The 13,088-nt window shown below is 33.0% G+C and overlaps 1 protein-coding gene across 6 annotated transcripts in view; it reads right to left on the minus strand.

Moving 5' to 3' along the window:
* Window positions 1–13,088, minus strand: part of COG2 (component of oligomeric golgi complex 2) — a 66,564-nt gene that overhangs the window by 21,343 nt on the left and 32,133 nt on the right. For all 6 annotated transcript variants that reach the window (XM_074262361.1, XM_074262362.1, XM_074262366.1 and 3 more), the window contains 4 exons: window positions 12,082–12,261; window positions 8,932–9,056; window positions 6,717–6,843; window positions 25–164 (listed from right to left, as the gene is read on the minus strand). In XM_074262361.1, the coding sequence (XP_074118462.1) occupies window positions 25–164; window positions 6,717–6,843; window positions 8,932–9,056; window positions 12,082–12,261 (572 nt within the window). The remainder of the gene's footprint in view (window positions 1–24; window positions 165–6,716; window positions 6,844–8,931; window positions 9,057–12,081; window positions 12,262–13,088) is intronic.

The raw sequence follows: 13,088 nt of genomic DNA on the forward strand, positions 1-13,088 counted from the left end.
AAGGGAGAAATTTTAACTACTGACCTTATTTGAAAATAAATAGGTAAATTCCACTTATTATTAAAACTGTGATAGGCAGAATGTGATCTTAATCTTTTTACACTGGCCTGTGATCCACACTGTCGTTCAAATCTTCTTACAAAATCCATACTTATGGTATACTTCTGCAATAAAAACAAAAAAAGCAACTTTTTAAAATGAGTTTTAGTTCCTAACAACCTACATGCAATTAGTAAAGCATACTCATAAAAGCAATAATTCAGATCTGATGTGGTTCAATACAATTTATTCTCTAGCACAGAAGACTTATACTTAAGAAAGCTATTCATATGTGTAAAGGGCTAAAATTTTGAATAGGTACACTGGAATCAGACAACCAAGTACTTAAGGCTAATTACCAATTGGACAATAATTCTATTAGCATATGCTTGGAAAAATGGCCCTTCTCACTATTCTGTGCTGGCACGATCTTTTGGTGAATACAGATAATCGTAGGAGGGATTGGGGGTAGAGTGAGACAAGCCAGAGTCACTTTGGAGAGGACTAAGAGAAGGGAGGTTGGTGGAGAGCTTGTGGCAGTTTTGTCCATCCCCTTCACTTCTCCTCCTAAAGACCAAGGACTTTTGCTTATCCTGACTCTAGCTGATTCTGAGGCCTCCAGGGAGCTAACCCGGACTTCACACATATGTGACACTGGTCATAAATAAAATTAGAAGAGGCAAGATTAAGGTGACTTCATTAAAATTAACAGAAAAATAGGCTGAAGCACATGGATAACTATCATCTACACACCATGCAAGCAACAAGAAGACAATAGGCCTTTATTACAATTCACCTTTTGTTGCTGTTTAGTCGTTTTTTGTTTTTAGCTGTTTCACTCTTTAATTGTGTTTAACTCTTCGATACCTCTTTTGGAGTTTTCTTGGCAAAGATACTGGAGTGGTGTGCAATTTCCTTCTCTAGCTCATTTTACAATGAGAAAACTGAGCCAAACAGGGTTAAGTGACTTACCCAAGGTCACACAGCTAGTAAGTATCTGAGGCAGGATTTGAATTCAGGAAGATGAAGTCTTCCTGCTCTTAAGTTGGCACTCTGTGCACTATGGTGCCACCTAGAATCTCTTTAGAGATTGTAAAATCTCTCTAGACTTGCGTCATCCTTTCCTAAAATTTTCCTCCTATATTCTCTCCTACTTGAAGATATGATCTTCTTGGTTTAGAAACAACCAATAACTTCCCAAGTCCCTATCAAGTAAAGTAGTTTTTTTATTGTCTAGCACCTCACAGCTTTTGCAGTTTATCTTTCTGTGTGCAATATTTTCCCAAATTAGTATCCATTTACAGTGCTTATTAACCTCATATGCTCTTCTCCCATTTACTGAAACTCTTCCTATTCTTTGTAGCTGAGTATGAATACCACCTTTTTCTTTAAAGAAATGGTTTCATGACCCTTACCCCTGACAAGCTGTTTTTTAGCACCTCTCTCAGGCACTTATCAAGAACAGTAGCATAATGCAGCAGAAAGAACACTGGATTTGGTCCTAGCTCTGATACTTTATAAACTTCAATTTCTTCGTATATAACATAAGGATAATAATAATACTTAATAGTACTGCCTACCTCTGAGCTAGGAATTGTATATTGCCCTACTAGTCTATGAATTTCTTGAATACAGAGTGTATTATTACTATTCTCAGTAACTCTCCGAACTAAGCACAAAATTCAATAAGCAGTAAGTAGCTAATAAATATTGCCTGAAGTTCAAAGAGGTAGACTGGTATAGAGGTAAGAGGACATTCAAGGAGAGGGAAAAGAAAAGATATACTGAACTCATGGGTAGCTTTCAACAGGATAAATTTTTTTGGAACACTACAGTCTGCAGTATCACAATAAAGCAAACTAAAATTACCTGCTTTCTGCTGCTCTCTTGTGGTCACTGCTCTCAGGTTCTTAGAATACATTTTATCATTGTGAAATACATTTTTTGCTACCTACATCTGACAGATGGTGTGTGTTTGTGTATGTCCTTAAATTCCCCTTTAGTGAATCTATATTATTCAATGGAATAGCATCCTTCATACCAGAGATGCCAGAATGCCAAAAGGCAAAAGGTTTAGTTATTATCCCATAAATTTCAGTAGTGAAATGAAGTGACAAGGAAGGATAGAGAAGCAGATACTTTGTGTAGGAAAAAAATACCTCAGAATTATTTTTAAACAGTTAATTGCCATTCCCAGAAAGCTGTTATTGGTCAGATGGCTAGATCTAGAAATCTGATTTTCTTAGACAGAATTCCCTATTGGAAAAATGCAACAATAGTGTCACGATAGAGGTGGTTTCCTCCTATAGAAGTTGTTAGTTACCACTGCCATGCTAGAGTTGTTGCTCTATTAGTTTCAAAGTATCTAGTGATGGCTTAGAAGAAAAGGTAGTATAAAAATTTATTCAGAACCTCTGCAGTGAAGAAGAATCAGGTAGAATGGGGCTAAAATCTTATGGAAATTGAGGAAGAGACATTTTCCCTGATTTTTGCTTCAAAGAAACCAAAAGATATGTCAAAAAGACTTTTAAAGAGAGTCCCCTCCCTATCCAATATGGGTGGGCAACAGATAAAACTGCTTGACAATATGGGCAATACAAAGTGCCAAAGTACCTACGCTTACTTGCAGCTCCTTCCCTGGGAGATTTGTAATCAATTGGCTCTAACAAGAAAAGGCTAAGTTGAGAAATCGCCTTAGGCTTGTTACCTCTCCAACCTACTTTCCAGTTACCACTTGGGTGGGGAAAATAGGGGGGAAAGGTAAGGATCAGAGGGGAGGGAGAAAGCCATTCTCCTGCTGGCAGCTTATACCTGAGAAAAGCATATGAGTATCTAGTAATGAAAAGGGGAATGGGAGAAACAAATCCTAGAGCAGGTACCTTGTGATACAGTAGGAAAACTCTTATACTGAGATTTCCTCATATTCCATTTTTCTTTCTTAGAGAAAAATGTAACAACTTTAAATGGAGATTAAGAGAACATGAAAAAGGCATTATGATGTTAGTAGTGATGTAATAGCTATACAAACTGGGGAACTCATTATAAATTATTGTGGCCAAAAGATCTTTCACCTATTGGCTAACCTTCTGATCACAGACTTCCCATACTCAGTGAGGCTAGGCCTTGAAGAGAAGGTGCAGTCTAACAAGAGACTACTCCCCAGTGGTAAACCTTCAGAAACTAAGGATCATTTCTGAAGTATACAATAAGGCACCATCATAGGTCATTTGAGATAGAACTAGTTACTAAAGGAGTCAAGAATGTGACCCTTGTCTTATTAACTTGCTTCTCTCAGAGCTAAACATTTAGATAAGTACTCCATAAATATTATGTAGAATGCCACTCAAGACTTGCATGGTCTCTTAAATGACCATTATTAAATAGTAATAAAAAAATTAAAAAATTTTAAAAAACATCTATATACTTAAAGATATTTTGAGTTTGGGGGAGAGGAAGCACTATATAATAGAAAGACATTGGATTTGGAGTTAGAGAGACCTAGACATGAATCTGAGCTATGACAATTTCTTTTTATATTACTTAATCCCTTTAAGCTTCAGCTTTCTTATCTGTAAAATGAAGAAAATTATTTTATTGATTATCTTCTACAAATTTGTTTTAAGGATGAGGTTTTGTATACTTTAAAGGTCTTTGTGTCTCTCCCCTTTTCCTAGCATAAATTATGAATTTCATCATTCAAAAGTTGGAAAAACAAAAAACAAAAAAAAAGGGAAACCAGTTCTGGACTTGATTCTCAATAAAAGGAAAATTAGGTTAAAGGAAACTTGGAGAAAAGTGACCATTCCAATTTGGAATTAATGATTAAGAAAAGAAAAGTTGAGCAGAATCTGACATATAGCCTTGATTTTGGGAAGATACATTTTAAAGAGTTAAAAAAGAAAAATAGTTAGAATCTTAATGAAAGCTATCCAGTAGAATAACAGAATCAAACATTTGGAGCTGAAAGGGTTGGGAGCTGGAAGGGATCTAAAAATTTATGTTATCCTAATGAGGATACTGAGGTCCAACAAGATTAATTGACTTACCAAAAGAAATGCAAATCCACACGAAAATTACAGATGAACTTAAATTTGTAAAGAACATAGAAATAAAAGCAATCAATAAAAAAATACAACTGAAACAGAAAAAATTTGAGGCTGGTAAATGAAACTAAGTAAAACAGAAAGGGCTTTTAAAAACTATAGTGGGGAAAAGAAGAGGATCAAAGAAGGAAAGAATCATTGCTCAGGGTAGATGCCATGATAAATTGATAAATGGTAGTCAAAAAAGAGTTGTTCAACTTTTATTTTGTTCCTCTTTTCTATGCAAAGAGAATAATCTCTGGACTGAAAAGGACCAAGATAAAAATGGCTAGGGAATTGAAATCTAAGCTCTTTATAGTTTTAATTCAGCAGGCTCAGATGCGCTAAGGGTACCAAGAGAATTAGTGGATATGATTGATGAGCCACTGCCAATGATCTATGAAACATCATAAAGAAAGGAAGAGATGCCTTAAGACTGGAGAAGGGCAATTTGTAATTTTCAAACAAGAGGAAAGAGTGAGTTCTGAAAACTATACACTAATGAGCTTGACTTTGACAACTGGAAGAATTCTAAAACATATCATTAAAAGTTAGCAAAAAGGAGCTGGTGATCACAAAGGGTCACAAAGACAATCAAGAATAAGGCATACCAAACTAATCTCATGTGTTTTTTGACATTAATATTAGGAAGTGAGATCAGAACAAAGTTTAATTTTGGCATACCTATATTTTTAGCAAAGCATCTGACAAAATCTCTGGTGCTATTCTTGTAGAAAATATGGAAAGCTGGAGGCTATAGTCAGGTGGATTTGAAGCTGTTTAAATGGCTAAACTCAAAGAGTTATCAGTAATGTTTTTGACAGCTTGGAAAGTGATTGATAATAGAATGTCCTAGTGATTAGATATTGGCTTTATATCATTTAACACTTTCAGCAATGACGTGGATAAAAACATTGATAGTGTGCTTATCACATTTATGACAGAGAAAGGACAAGGCTAAGAGGAATAGTTAACATTAGAAGATATTTAAGATCTAAAATGTAATCAGATAAAATTTAAAAGGGATAAAGATAAAGTATTATACCAAACAAGTTAAAGTGTTAAGCAAAACAATACAAAACTTTAATAGTGCAAGGTGGGGAAAGTATGCCTGGCCAATTATTCATTTAAAAAAACATTGGATCTGGCCTCATATACTTAATACTTTCTAGCTGTGTGATACTGGGCAAGTCAATTAACCCCAATTGCCTCAGCAAAAAAAAAAAAAAAAAAAAAAAGTTGGCTAGCTTTAGCCAAATGCAAGCTCAATGACTCAACTGTATGATAATGCAGCCAAAAATAGGTAGAGTGACATTAGATTGCATTAAGAGAAGCATGGTGTCAAGGAGGGGGAAATAATGAAAGTCTTACTGAATTCTATACACTATGTGGGGTATTGTGTGTAATTCTAACTGCCATTTTAAGAAGGACATTGATAAACTAGACAGTGTTCAAGAGAGGGCAACCATGACAGTGAAGGACCTAAATATTCTATTACATTAAGACTGCCGTATGAACTGAAGGTCTTTAATCTCAAGTGGATGAGACTTGGGGGAGGACCTGATAAATTCTTTTGAGTATTTGAAGGGCTTTCATCTGGAAGAGGAATTAGATTTCTTCTATTTGACACCAAAAGGCAAAGTTAGAAGGAGGTAGATTTTTCTTTAATGAAAATTAGTTTTCACTTTAATGAAAAGAAAAACAAACAACAAAATATAACTTCCTAACAACTGGAGCTATCCCAAAAGGGAATGAGCTGCTTTTGGATTCTGAAATCAAGCAAATGTTTTACTGATCATTTGTTGTAGTAGGAAGTTAGGAGGTTCAGGGGATAAATATTTGGACAGATCTAAATTAAAATCTAGCCTAAAAATCCTCTGAAATTCTTTCCAACACAGATAATATGCTTATATGATCTAACAGGATATGCATCTTCATTTTTAAGGATACTATTATATTATTAAAATTATAAAACTAAGCAACTAATCCAGGTCTTTTATCATTGTAGTCTTAAAATCTTTTGAGAAATTCCTTTGACCAACTTGGACTACTATTACCCAGGCAATATTTTTGTTTCTAAAATAATATATAATTTATTATATATAATATAATCTCACAACACTTCACAAAATTCCAAATTTAAAAATCATTTCTAAAAAGTATTGGCTTTTGAAGACCCTCTCAATACATTAAAAAGAAATCCATTAAAAATTCAAACTATGTAAGGAAAGAATGAATTCCTTTAAAAAAATTTAAGGAACACAAACTTACACACATGTGATGTTTGTTATATGATTTATACTACAAACAATTAAATTTAAACTATTTCTACTCCTTCAAAGTATTAGATGTCTAAACATGGATAAAAACTTTTTGCACAAATGAATATTTATAGTAGATGTGTAACTGTACTATAGCAAGGATTTTTCTTTTCTTCTTTCTTTCTTTCTTTCTTTTTTTTTTTTTTTTAATGAGCTCAGAAAATGAAATGAACTCAGAAAATGAAATGGAGGACATGATATTTTAAACCAGTGACCTACAAAAAGGAACTGTGAGAAGCATCAAAATATATAAAACTATAAAAACAAAATTTACCTCATGGAATGAATCTGGATTCCCAGGATTAAATAACGAAGGTAGTTTCTCTTCTAAACCACGCACTATTTCTGGCCACACAGAATTTACAAGAAAATCATATCCAGGAACAGTATTACCTTTTTCACTGTAAAAGCAAGATTCCTTAGTATATTCCAATTTAGAATGTTTCTTCTTCATTCAAAAAAACAAATGTTACAATGATGTTTCTATTAATTTTCCTTCATTTTAGAACTCAGTTAACATCTCTCTCTAGCTTCCCTCACAAATAATTTTATCCCTATGCCCTAATCTCAGTTTGGCTATTTAGTCACAGCCTTCTTCACAAATGTGAAAAAAATCTGGAAGCTAAAGAGAAAAGAAGGACTCTGCTATTCTGGCTTTGGATATAACAAAAATTAAACCTGAAAAAGGATTAAAATATATTGAAAGAATAACAAATAAAACACTAAAAATCAATTAAAAGCATATAACACCTGCCAGTAGCTAGCCAATCAAGTTAATCTGCAGTCTTCAGAGAATAAAACTTAGACCTTACTAGCTTTAGAAGCATTTTCTGTCCACTATTGTTATTATTACTTATTAATAGTTCATTGCAAATGACAGCACAATAATGTAAATAAAATTTATTTTATAAATGATAATCTAAATTTATATTCTTATTACTTAAGTGACATCAGGCAAAAATCACTTAATCTTTACAGGTCTCAATTTTCTCTCCTGTAAAATTATGGGGTTGTATTAGATATACATAGATATACATCTTGTCTAACTCTAAATTATGTGATCTTATAAAATATGGGAGTTCAAACATCCAATATTTAAATTGCACTTTTTGTGTATAGAAGATAATGGAACATTGTAATGATGCTAAAAATACTATATTTACATAGCACTTATCATGTGCTAGGCCTGTGCTAAGTGATAACAACCCTGGGAGACAAGTGCTATTATTACCCCCAATTTATAAAGGAAACTGAGGCAAAGAGAGATTAAGGGATCCATGCTCAATGTAACTTAGCTAGTTAGTGTTTGAGGCTGGATATGAACTCATATCCAATTCTTGGAGAAGGGGAAAGAGATTGTGGAATAGAAGCCATTCATACATGGAAAAATACATTTAAGAACACTTAGGAAACACCCTACCCTGCTCTTCTAAAGAGGTGGGAGAACTTCCAGTGTTATACACTACAAAAATGTTTAGACTTTTAGGAGTTATTTATGCTGATTTTTTTCTCTCTTCCTTTTCTTTTTCTTTGTGTTTAAAATATATTATTTGTTATGTGGAATAGCTCTCTGGAAAAGGAAAATGAAGGTATTCTAAGATTAATTAGAATATATATATATATATATAAGAAAGCATTAATAAAAATTTATTTTGTCAAGAAATAAAGAGTGCTTAAGAATACAAGAACTGTAAAAAAGAGAAATGTAAGCAAGGTCCTTGAGGGCAGGGACTGTCCTTTTTTGCTTGTATTTCCAGCATTTAGCACAGTACCTAGAAGACTGTAAGCACTTAATAAATGATGGATGACTGATTGACAAGAACATTCAAACAAAGGACCTGGTTCAGGTATTGTAATAGATATGTGGGAATTCTGAAGCATTTTGATAATCAAAGGACCTGACAGATGACACTATCATTATGATACCTTGGATTTCATAAATTGCTTTTTTTTTAACTAAAATTACAATGAGAAGAGAGTAGAAAAGAACATCTAAAACATTGTCTTGTCTTTTCAAGACTAATCATGGGCTTATCAAATCTATAGGTTGAAGGGGAATTACCTCTAGCTATTTAATGGATAAAATAATTTTATAAGCTGATTTCTAGCAAATTCTCATCCCAAACCCAGCAGATTGTTGCTGTCATTTTGTATAAAGTGATTAAAAAAATTGGTCCAACTAGTCTTATATCAGAAATAACAAGTAACAATTCAAAGGTCAATAAATATTTCTACCTCAGATTTTTAAACAGCAAAAATCTAAGACCTATGTAAATAATATGTGGCAGTTTTAAATTTAAATTTAATCCAGACATACTAAAAAAATTAGTAATATTTAAATACAGATTTTAGAATTTATAAAGAAGCAAAGAAAGCAACTTTAATGGTAAATGACAGAATAACAAGTGGTTAAGAGTACTTTACAAATTGAAACCATCTAATCTAAGCATGACAATAAAATCTGGGGTAAGCTAAAAAAGATATAGTACCTTGAGATGGCTCCACCTGTGACTTCTCTAAGAAGGCGGCAATGGTGAGGAACAAACTCCAACAACTTATTATACATAGTCTGAAGGCCTTTTGGATGAGACTGAACGAACTGTTCTACAATCACCTGTCAGCAAAAGTAACAACATAAATAAATCAACGTGCACTGATACAAAAAATTAGTGAAAATCTCAAAAATCTAATTCTGCCCTCAAATCAATGAATAGCACAGTTTGCACACAATGTTTCTTAGAACAGTTATAAAAATAACATTATCCCACTAAGTGACATGACAAAAAAGGCCAGCTTTGACCCTATAAAAACACACATCATCCAGAAAAATCCTAAAGCTGGCAGGTGAGCACTTTTCACTATGCCACTTGGTAATTCTGGAAAGAAAACAATGGGAATCATATCCCATTGCAAAAAATTCTTTTTCTACTTGGGGAATGTGCTTGTGATTATTCACCCTGTTTTCTCCACCTCTATGGAAATGCTTATTGGAGTATAGAAGGTATCAAGGAGATGGAAAAAATAAATTAATAGAGCATAGGGAGGGAAAATAACTTGGTTTTTAAAGGTAAATGGCTAAAAACAGCATTAAGTATCTTATGGCTGGTTTAATTTCTTACTAAAGATATTTCCAATCTAAAATATTCCCTAATTTCTATGGCAATATTCCCTAATTTCTATGGCAATGTTTTTTACTGTTAACCAAAAATTTTAAGTCCATGAGTCATGCATTGCATTACATGCATTACAAGAGAAAGGCATACACATATAGAAATTCCATATACCAAGGAGCTGAGAGGTTTTGGAAAAGCCTTGAATATTTAAGTTAATATGGAAAAGAGGAAATCAAAGGGAGGAGGAAGGGGAAAGAGAAAGGCAAGACCAAAAGCAGCATTTTTTTCCCTGTGAGAACTGCTAGACCATGAAGATGCTAGACCAGTAAACTGACTATCTTATAAAGATAAGATGGTCTGCTTATATACAGGGTCATAGCTGCACACAGGAGTCCAACTTGGGATGCAAACAACAAATTATATCAGCTCAGGATAAGACTTCGTCCTTAACATATTAAGGTCTTGCTGCAAAGATACAGTGTATCTAGAAAAATGGCAACTCAAAAGGACAAGTTTAGGTCCCCTTAACAATATATAATATCACATAACTATAGTATCATAATATATAATATCACAGTAGAAGGTATCTGAGGGCAAGGATTGTTTTGTTTTGGTCTTTGTCATTGATTTTATTAAATAAACACTCTACTTTCAGATCTACAATACAATGAATAACTGGCCCAAAATCTAGATATGGTAATACTGGGAAGAACCTTAGTTTTGAGTAATACTGGGTTCTAATTCCCTCTGCCACTTATAACATATGAACTGTGTGACTTTGGGTAAATGGCTTCATTTCTCTCATTTTCTGAACTGTAAATAAAGTGTTGTCCAGGTGGCATTTAATGTTTCTTCTAGCTCTAAATCTGTGATTCTAGGAAAAAAGATCCTTAGAATTAATGATAAAGAAAATATTTAAAGAAAACTGGGGAAATTTTTTTATAGCCAATGTTTCTGATAAAGATCTCATTTCCAAAATATATAGAATTGACATAAATTTATAAGAACACAAGCAATTCCCCAATTAATAAATAGTCAAAGAACATGAGCAGACAATTTTCAGATGAATTTAAAGCCATTTCTAGTCATGTGGAAAAAATGTTCTAAGTCACTATTGATTAGAGAAATGCAAATTAAGACAACTCTGAGTTACCACTATAAACCTCTCAGATTGGCTAAGATGACAGGAAAGGATAATGATAAATGTTGGAGAGGATGGGGGAAAAATGGGCCACTAATGCATTGTTAGTGAAGTTGTAAAATGATCCAACCATTCTGTAAAGTAATTTGGAATTAAGCCCAAAGGGCTATCAAATTGTGCATACTCTTTGATCCAGCAGTGTTTCTATTGGACTTATGTCCCAAAAAGACCTTAAAAAAGGGACTCACATGTGCAACAATGTTTATGGCTAGGAGATAGAGAAAATACAAATTGTTAGCATGAAAGATTTAGATATCTGTGAGAAAAAAGCTCTCTTAGTAACTAGAATGCACTAAATAAACAAGCTATTATTATTTAGTAGCTCTCAGTCCAACCTCTACTATTCTATCACATCCTCAAATGACCACTCAACCTGTGCTGAAAGACTTCTGATAAGGGAGAATCTACTGTCAATTGAATTTAAGCACTATGGAGAATTTTGGAGTTTTGAAGTTTTGAAAGTGATGAAATCTTGATATGAATGCTACGGACACACACACACACACACACACACACACACACACACACACACAATTATTTTTAAAAATATATAAATTCTTAAAATTGAAATTTTAAAGGTTTAATACAGATTCAGTGTAATCAACATTTTTAGTATTATAAAATAACTAATGTTTATAATGATAATTTGTGATTATAAGACACTGAATTATTTCCTTAGTTAAAAAAGATTAAATTACATGTAGTTCAATCTTAAGTACTTTTATTGCATTTTTAATTAGAAAATCTGTAATAAAATGCAGTTAATTAGAATAATATAATAATGCAATTACTGTAACAACATAGAAATGTATCATACATTCAAATAGTCCTTTATAGTTTCACAAACACTATTTCTTTGAGTCTCATGATTCTGTGAAGAAGGTAGTTTTCATAATATTATCTATATTCTGAAGAAATTAAAACTTAGTTTTAGATGACTTGCCTAAAGTCACAGTCAGTGACTGTAGGAAAAATGGGAATTAATCAGGATAGGTGAATTGAAGTCTATACTTTTTCCACTCTACTATGACTTCTCTTAGGAAATATCTGATTAAAAAGATCACCTTGATTATCCAACTACTTTGTAATTATGAATTTATTGTAGTTTTAGTATAAAATTATACTTTAGATGGTAGTAGAAATATTACTAATTAGTTAACAAAAATCTATGAGCAGTAGTGGCTCAAGTTCATAATGATAGAAAATTTCAACTATCCAGAACCTTTATGACATTTGTAAGGATTTTGCACCCATATTTCTCATGAATGTTGAGGGATAAGTATATTTGTTAATTTTCCAAATAGAAAATCTTGTACTGCACATACCTCATCAATGTATGGTTTCACTAATACTTGTCCAACTAATGCCTCTGCATCTCGTGTCTTGTCAATTGTTGCATAAGTCCTCAAGCAATGACGTATTATGTCAACATTAGAAGTCTGGAGACCTTCCAATAGTAGTCCTTCTAGTGATTGTTGTAACATTGCAGTAATACCAGCTATACGCTATAAGAAAGAGAAAATATAACCCCCAAATCTCTAGATTACAACAATGATTATTTTTACAAAGTTTCTTGCCCCAAGCATAGTCATAGTCAACAAAGCTATTCAAATTCCTGGAGAAGCAAAAAAGAATTTCACACAAATTAGAGGAATAAAATTTTTTTAAAAAGTAAAGAAACCTTATAACAAAGAGCTCTCTTTTTAGTGGCAAGGAAGTGGAAACTGAGTGGATGCCCATCAGTTGGGGAATGGCTGGGTAAGTTATGATATGTGAATGTAATGAAATATTATTGTTCTATAAGAAACGATCAACACGATGACTTCAGAGGAGCCTGGAGAGACTTACATGAACTAATGCTAAGTGAGATGAGCAGAAGCAGGAGATCATTGTACATGGCAACAACAAGATTATGTGATGATCAGTTCTCATGAATGAGGTCCTTTTCAACAATGAGGTGATTCAGGGCAATTCCAAAAGACTTATAATGGCAAGAGCCATCTGTACCCAGGGAAAAGACTGGGGACTGAATGTGGATCACATGGTATTTTCACCCTTTTTGTTGTTGTTTGCTAGCTTTTTTCTTTTTTTTTTTCTCCCTGTTTGATCTGATTTTTCTTGTGCAGCATGATAAATGTGGAAATAAGTACAGAAGATTGCACATGTTTAATATATTTGGGGGGGGAGAGAGGGAGAAAAAATTTGGAACACAAGTTTTTGCAAGAATAAATGTTGAAAACTACCTTTGCATATATTTTGAAAATAAACAGCTATTTTTTTAAAAAAAGAAAGAAGTCTAATATTTACAAATTAAACACTGAAAAAAATGAAA

The sequence above is a fragment of the Sminthopsis crassicaudata genome, chromosome 4, assembly GCF_048593235.1.
Source record: "Sminthopsis crassicaudata isolate SCR6 chromosome 4, ASM4859323v1, whole genome shotgun sequence".
Classification (NCBI taxonomy): Eukaryota; Metazoa; Chordata; class Mammalia; order Dasyuromorphia; family Dasyuridae; genus Sminthopsis; species Sminthopsis crassicaudata.